Source organism: Venturia canescens, chromosome 9 (genome assembly GCF_019457755.1).
Source record: "Venturia canescens isolate UGA chromosome 9, ASM1945775v1, whole genome shotgun sequence".
NCBI lineage: Eukaryota > Metazoa > Arthropoda > Insecta > Hymenoptera > Ichneumonidae > Venturia > Venturia canescens.
The window spans coordinates 11,440,847-11,448,560 of NC_057429.1; the positions used below are offsets into that span (position 1 = coordinate 11,440,847).

General features: G+C 37.0%; 3 protein-coding genes across 4 annotated transcripts; 1 reads left to right on the forward strand and 2 right to left on the reverse strand.

Annotated features, from left to right (window-relative positions):
- Nucleotides 1-675: 675 nt before the first annotated feature.
- Nucleotides 676-2,242, reverse strand: Rpn12 (regulatory particle non-ATPase 12). Its single transcript, XM_043428015.1, has 3 exons — nt 2,078-2,242; nt 1,811-1,883; nt 676-1,418 (listed from the first exon to the last, which is right to left on the reverse strand). Exons 1-3 carry the CDS (start codon nt 2,207-2,209, stop codon nt 799-801), a joined length of 825 nt encoding a protein of 274 aa, XP_043283950.1. The 5' UTR covers nt 2,210-2,242; the 3' UTR covers nt 676-798.
- Nucleotides 2,243-2,462: 220 nt separating this feature from the next.
- eEF1gamma (elongation factor 1-gamma) lies at nt 2,463-5,785 on the forward strand. The gene is made up of 7 exons (XM_043428011.1): nt 2,463-2,740; nt 2,869-3,018; nt 3,284-3,347; nt 3,453-3,595; nt 4,157-4,768; nt 5,079-5,231; nt 5,319-5,785. The coding sequence occupies exons 1-7, from the start codon at nt 2,729-2,731 to the stop codon at nt 5,472-5,474; spliced, it is 1,290 nt and encodes a 429-aa protein (XP_043283946.1). The 5' UTR covers nt 2,463-2,728; the 3' UTR covers nt 5,475-5,785.
- Nucleotides 5,786-5,867: 82 nt separating this feature from the next.
- mRpL49 (mitochondrial ribosomal protein L49) lies at nt 5,868-7,575 on the reverse strand. 2 transcript variants are annotated; one of them, XM_043428016.1, is made up of 3 exons: nt 7,337-7,575; nt 6,550-6,733; nt 5,868-6,209 (listed from the first exon to the last, which is right to left on the reverse strand). In XM_043428016.1, the coding sequence occupies exons 1-3, from the start codon at nt 7,436-7,438 to the stop codon at nt 5,935-5,937; spliced, it is 561 nt and encodes a 186-aa protein (XP_043283951.1). In that variant the 5' UTR covers nt 7,439-7,575; the 3' UTR covers nt 5,868-5,934. The 2 variants fall into 2 exon arrangements, with proteins under 2 accessions (XP_043283951.1, XP_043283952.1); XM_043428017.1 differs by having other exon boundaries at nt 6,550-6,730; nt 7,337-7,574.
- Between the last annotated feature and the right edge of the window lie 139 nt (nt 7,576-7,714).

Consider the following 7,714-nt stretch of genomic DNA (forward strand, 5'->3'; position numbering starts at 1 on the left):
AATGCTCTTTTCACGCCTTCTCTTCCATTCTTATTGCAAATATATACATCGAGGTTATTTGTTCATAATTTCTTTATTTGTCTTGATTTTTTAAATTGTGAACCACTGACGTCATCGTACAATTTTCGCATCAATTTTGTTGAACTAACCGAATTTCCACATTATACTATTGAATTTACAGTAACTTTTGAATAAATGTTACTATTTTCGTCGCTGCGCCGCAACACCGCCCGCTGGGTGGTTACTTTTTATTCCAAATATCTCTAAATTTACCGCGTAATCTGAGAAACTACGAAAATTGAATTGAACTTCTTTCATCGCAGAATCTTGTTCTATAGCGAGTTGTTCTCGGGAGATTACATTATTGATGAATATGCATTTAAACATTTGAAGAGATACGAGAATAATTTGATTTTTCGATTCATATGAAAATTTGTCACGCGTGTAATGCTCCAATGAAATTTTATCATCAGACTAGTTTTTACTTACCCTGAGAATTCGGCAACGTATACCGGTATCAGCGAATTTTTTATTTTTAGATTAATTTGACGAAATTTAATCAAAAGCACATTCAATGAAAAAAAAAATGTGTTGAGCAGAATAGTTCGGAGCAGAGAAAGCAGGGGGAAAAAATTCGTTGTGTAATCGAAAATCGGCAGTGACATTGCTTCGAAATGTTTTTTTCATCAATCCTACGAAATTTATTGGATCTTACACATTAGAAAAGAAATATGTTGGTGAATCAAAGTGAGATGAGAAAAATTGAGAAACAAAAAGAAGGACGGAGAAAGAAATGTGTTAAACGATCATTTCCAATTCTCGTGCGTAATCGATCGCAAGAGTTGCTAGATCCGAGCTGGGTATTGGATCCTCGGATTTTTTTTCGTTCTGGGCGGTGAAATAAAAATTGCCATCTTTTTTGAGAGTCCAATTCTTTTTCGTCGCAAACGCCATCGTTTCTTTTTCGGAGCTTAAGTTGAGCATTCGTGAAGCATCTTTTAAGGACACTTTGTCATAAGCGCTTTCCATACAAGCGCCTATTTCGTCACGCACCGTGTTCAGCAATATGTCGATGAAAAAATTGTAAGAAGCTGCTGGCACGTTTCCTTTGGCAAGGAATATTTTGTTGTAAGATCCTTCCATTAAGCATTGCTCCAAACTCAAAGGATGCCTTATATATACATTCGATTGTATTTGATCAGACGGCAAGAGTTCCAATTCCGTGTGAAATTCTGCTACTCTGTTTTGTGACAATAAAAACAACAGATTCAGTCCCAACAGTTGGTACTTGTATGCTGATTCGGGAAGACCCGACTTGTAGTCAAAGTAATAACACTTCAACTGAGCCATATAACGCTCGAACGACGGAATATCTTCTGACGCTATGCTCCATTGAGCACCGATTTCCAAAATGTCACCTGAAATTATATGAACCGTTAGTGCCTTTCCCTAAAAATATATAATAACTCGCAACAAAGTTTTTTAACAATGAATTTTACTATCAACAACGACGAACAAAAGCTTCCAAATTAGAAGAGAAAATCTTACTATTGAAATTCATTTATTTATCTAATTGAAATTAATTATTGACCTTTTTGATTGATTCAAAAGTTTAGAGATTTCTCTGGCTTAATATATTAATTTTAGTCAATATTTACGGTCTCTTGTTTCCATAAAAAAATAATTGGTCCTGGAAAAATTTCATATCAGAATAGCATTGTTTTTTTTTTCTTTTTCAGTTCTTCAATTGATAGTAGGATCAAATAAATTCAACAATAGACGTGGTCAAAACAAAGAAAAAGTTACTTACGTGCGATAACCAATTCTTTTTGAGAGGCGACACTGCTGGAAGTTGGTAAAAACATGAGATGCGTGAGTGCGAGCTGAAAAGAGAAAGGATGGAAATTTTTCGTGGAAATTATAAGGATTCTTTGTTGAGAAAAGTAGAAGTTAGAAAAGATGCTGAACGAAGTAAAGCCTTCGAATGATGACAATCCATTTTGACAGGAATATCAGGGAGGTTATGTATACGAAAATTCTGATTGGAGAGAGTTGAGCGTATTATAAAATACCGTACCTTTAGTTGATCCAGTATTTCGCCACATTTCTTCAAATTAGGTGGATTTTTGGTCCATTCACGCTTCAAATTTTGATAAACCGGAACAATATCTTTGAGCGCGGCCATATCTGTACTTGCTGCTTCGACCATTGCGAACTGAATGTATGCGCAGAACAGCAGATGATTTTCCGACTTTTTTTCTCATGAACTGCGCATCGTCAAAACTTGAGGTGAATTCACACAGGGGCGTTGAAAAGTCAAAAGCCACATGCGCATGAGAATGAAACAACTCATATTCTGCTGTGATTGATCAATGTTGATAAATGTGAATACTACTCAAGAGTTGTCGCGACCAATCGAAGAGCTTGAAAAAGCCAGGTTGTGTAAGATCGACGAGGACGTTCGACATTTTCCGCGAATTATTGATCAAAGTAAATAAATATACGTTTCTGGTAACTCAAAGTAAAGACGATTGATTCGACAAAATAATTCAAATCTTTGGTGATTTTTAAAGTAAACCACGCCTCTTGAAAAATTTAGTTTTATTTTTACACTCGGGGGGAAAAAAGGTCATTCGCGCACTCAAGGGGCGCACTTGAATGCGGTTGAGTATTTTGAGAGTGTCATCCTTTGCCGGCCTTCGACTTCCTCTTCCCGTGACACGATACAATGGCGTCCGGAGTAAGTCTTTCCCATGCGTAGTATTCACCCTTAAACATCGAGCTTGCGAGTGAATTAAAAAGTTATACAAAACCGTTATTGTCAAGCCTACATCTTAATTTATACGGTGGAAAAATGATTTTTTTCAGACTCTGTACACGTACCCGGAAAATTTCAGGGCTTACAAAGCCTTGATCGCGGCCAAGTATTCCGGTGCTCAGATCAAAATCGACAAGGATTTCGTCTTCGGAGAGACCAACAAAACCGATGCTTTCCTCAAGAAATTCCCTCTGGGCAAGGTTAGTTGAAAAAAATAAAAAAAATTCCCATTGTCGCAGTTTTTTTTCCTCAAAGTTTTTATTCTCGAAATACCTGACGAAATACTTTTAAAAAAATGGGGTTCGAGAGAAATTACCTTGGAGGGGGGTCCGAAGATTTCTGACATACGTGTCATCGGAATTTTCCACTTTATTTTCAAACTTTTTATACAAATGAAATACACCAAAGTCTCATATTGGAAATCGAGAAATAAAAGTTTTTAGACGATTTCTGTTTTATTTTTAGGTCCCAGCTTTTGAGACCTCCGATGGTAAATTCCTCACTGAGAGCAACGCCATTGCGTATTACGGTAAGATTATTCAGTCCTTCTCTGTCCTATTTATTTCTAAACCTGGTAGTTACTAATTTTGGAAATTACAAGTCCGATCTAAAAATATTTTGATTCTTGTAATAGTGGCCAATGAACAGCTGAGAGGAAAATCGGACATCGAAAAAGCACAAGTTGTGCAATGGCTCAGTTTTGCAGACTCCGAAATCATCCCTGCGAGCTGCACTTGGGTTTTCCCACTTTTGGGAATTATACCTTACAACAAGCAGGTGACAATACATTTCTTGTTTCTTTAGTTTTTGCGGTGTGGAATATCTCCTTGAAAAGGCGAACTTTTTGGTCGTTTCTGATCATTTTTCGTAACGAAAGGAGAAACAGTAAATTTATGCATCGAGCGCATATATTGGCAATGTTGTTTACATTGACTCTGCTCAAGCGTACAATTATGCAAACAAAATTCAAGTGTGAAAACTTGGATGCAGGTTTATCAGTTATTTCAGGTGTCACATTATTTTTCAGCCCGATGTACGTTTACATCAGTGATGAATTTTTTCGGTTAATCCTTTTCTCCTGTAATTCATGCCTTTCGATAATTCAATAGAACTTGAGAATCCACTTGGGATTTGGAGTTTGTCAAAACTTTCAAAGTTTCATTTTAAACCTTACAAAATTTGCTTAAAAGCCATTGTTGTCCATCCTCATTAGTCAATCCACGAATATGCTCTGATAATAAAATAGAGAGCGATTCAAATTTATTGGAATTTTCTGTTTAACAATAAATCACCCACAATGATGTCTGATATTAATTGGAGGAATTAATTGGCTTTCAGACTGTCGAGAACGCGAAGGAAGATGTGGCCCGCGTGCTGACTTCGCTGAATACGCATTTGCTTACGCGAACGTATTTGGTGGGTGAGCGTTTGACGTTGGCAGACATCAGCGTCGCAATGACGCTTTTGCATTTGTACCAGTACGTTCTGGAGCCGAAGCTTCGTGCTCCATACCAGAACGTGAACAGATGGTTCCAGACGATTGTGTATCAACCAGAATCGGTCGCGGTTATCGGTAACTTCAAATTAGCTGACAAAACACTAGAATATGACCCGAAGAAAGTAGTGGTTCAACATCAAGGCGGGAAATCCGCAAAGAAAGAAAAGGACGCGAAGAAGGAGTCGAAGAAGGAGGGAAAGAAGGAAAAAGAATCAAAGAAAGCCGAGCCAGCCGAAGAGCCTGATGCGGCAGAAGCTGCACTCGCAGAAGAGCCAAAATCTTCTAATCCTTTCGATTCTATGCCCAAAGGCACTTTCGATATGGATGATTTCAAGCGTTATTATTCCAACCAGGATGTTGATGAATCCATACCTTATTTCTGGGAAAAATTTGATCCTGCGCACTATAGCATTTGGTTGGGTGAATACAAATACAACGACGAATTGACTAAGGTTATTATTCTCTACCATCTTTCCACCTCATTTTAAATCAAATCATTTTTACCTGTAGAAAGGAGTAGTAGCATTTATAGTATGGAAAATTCCAGTAGAATTAAACAACGGCACACGGCAATGATCAGTTTTCTTTACAGAGATGAAACTTCAAAATATTCATTCATTCATTTTTCATTTTTTTTTTTAATTTCTTTGATTCGATTATTTGAGTTTAAATGCACACTAACATTTGCCTTCAATTCTGAAATTTGGGGAGAAATGTGGTAGCACGAACAATGTATAGAGTAATTTTTCGTATGTATTTTAGACATTCATGTCCTGCAATCTGATTGGTGGAATGTTCCAACGTTTGGATAAAATGAGAAAGGCAGCGTTTGCGAGTGCTTGTCTTTTCGGTACTGACGACAACAGTAGCATCAGTGGAATTTGGGTCTGGCGCGGACAGGATCTCGCTTTCACCGTGAGTTTATGATCATTTGAATCTTTGCGCACGCTTTCCGTGCGTGGAATAATTGAATAATTATTTGTTTTATCGTGTAATTCACAGTTGAGTCCCGACTGGCAAATCGATTACGAGTCGTACAACTGGACGAAGCTCGATCCCTCTGACGAAAAAACGAAACAATTGGTCGAGCAATACTTCAGTTGGGTCGGCGAAGACAAAGAGGGACGTAAATTTAATCAGGGCAAGATTTTCAAGTAGAAAACATCCGTCGTACGCTTTATAATAAGGAAGAAAAATGAGGAGAAGGCGAAAGAGAACAACAAAAGATCCCCCTATTCACACAATAAAACATAAAAAGTGACTCTTCGTCGTACATATATTTCGCACGAATTCGTACGTAAAATTAAAACGAAAAGATGAATGATAAACGAAAAACCCTTCCATATTGTTATCCTACTCTCCGAAAACTGCGATTATTTTTTATTTTTACTTTCGAACGTCCAATTTGTGTATCTGTTTCATGTTCTTTTTTTCTACTTGTTATAATCAAAGTATCATCTTAAACTTGATTCAGCTTGACTTTTTTTTTACTTCTTTCCCACAAATACAGAGGAATACTAACAACGAGGAATGAAATAAGAACTCGAAGAATTTCGTTACCCTTATCATTTATATTTTGAAATTAAAAAACACAGTTTAACAAAAGGTATTCCAATTTTTAGAAACCTTTATCGTTCAAATATATTTTACACAAATTCACGTAGTCTCCGCGAAATTTAATTAATCCAGCTGGCTCGTTGATCTGCGATCCTATCTTCTTGCACGCTATTGGCTCCAAATGGTTTCTTAATTCTTTTTCTAATCCAACAATGTCACCCTGAACTTTACGAATTATCGTCTGTCTCTGCGTTCCTCTGTGAGTTCGTCTCAGGTACACCGGTATCATGTGATTTTTCGTCCGCTCCACCATGTATGGGAGTGATTTTACTTCATCTAAAATTCATTGCAACACAATTCACTTTTTTTCTAAACTTGAATTTTAAATTATCAAGGTTATTACCTTTATTGGTACAAAAGTAATGTGAAAATTCATCAAAATTTTTTAATTCATCCGCAGTTTGGATGCGAAAAGTGTAGCATCAAATAGATAAAAATTCATTGACCATCGATTCATCAAAATGTTTTTAATTGTTGTCGCAATAAGCATTAGAATAAAAAAAGTTGACTGAATTCTTAAATAATCAAAGTATGTAAATAAATTGATTCATCTTCGCGATAAACGATTCTTTTTCTTTCTACTCCTGTTATTTCAAGTAATAAATATAAAATTTACGAGACTGAGGTTTCCATCCTGACGGATATTCTTTGACTTCGCTGGGCGGTGAGGGAACAACTTCTCCCTGCAGTGTCCATTCTACATATTTCCATTCTGCTGGATCTTTTGAGACTTCAAAATCAGGAAGTTCGACCTCTTTTTCTTGGTGACCATAGCCAATTTTCATAGTAGCCCATCTCTGCTATACCATTTAATAAAAAGCAAACAATTATAGAGTGGTAAATTTCGATATCTCAATTTTTTGAGCTCAAATGCTCTTGTACAGCAATAACAAATCTCAAAAAAACTTTGAGGTTATGGAAGCACGAAGTAAATTTTATAACCGAAAATGTTTGATTAGAATGCTAAATATTTGTGGGGTCTAATCATTAATGAAAATTTCGAAGTGGTGAATAAAAAAGCAACATTGAGCTAGTTTCCGTTATTTTCTTTTAATTAGTTTCAAGTTTCTGCGGCCAAAATAATTATTTAAATGTAGGATCGTTAAATATCGAAGCAACATGTGGTTTTGCATGAAGACACAACAAAAGTACGCATTATTATTGTGTTCAGGAAAATTAATTGAGAAATATTAGAATCGGTCGTCGGTTGGAGCGATGTGGTACATCTAAAAATACGACCGAAGTGTTGAATGGGAAAAAAATATAGATAAGGGTTTGCCGTGAGGCCCTTCACTTTCCGAAGTGTGATAAAAAAGCCTCAACTACTCAGTCGAATATGGTCGTTCGGTGGGATTGTCAAGCGTATATAAAAATTGAAAATACAAAACCAGTGTGATTCGTACCTGTTGAATTATCAGAAAAGTATTTTTCTTCGATTGGTTGTGTGTGAGGGATCCGCGAATTCCTGAGAATGCGGTTCGTGCGAAAATCCGAAGGGCCGCCATTTTGAGTTGGGTAAATAAGGGTCGGTCGCCGCCATTGGTGCACACGGGCGCGTCTTCCTTCCTCGTTCTCACGTCTCTCCGTCACGACTTTTCCGAGGACCCAAGCGTCGACTACTCCTTTTTTCTTTTCTGTTTTCCGCGTCATAATTCGATCGTTCGGTAGTGACGGAGAAACGAGATATTTGTTAGAGTCATTAAAACAAGGGATTGAGAAGGAAAGTTGGACGACGTAAGGGCGTGAAATTCGATCGAGAATTGTTGGGGGCACGTAGTTAG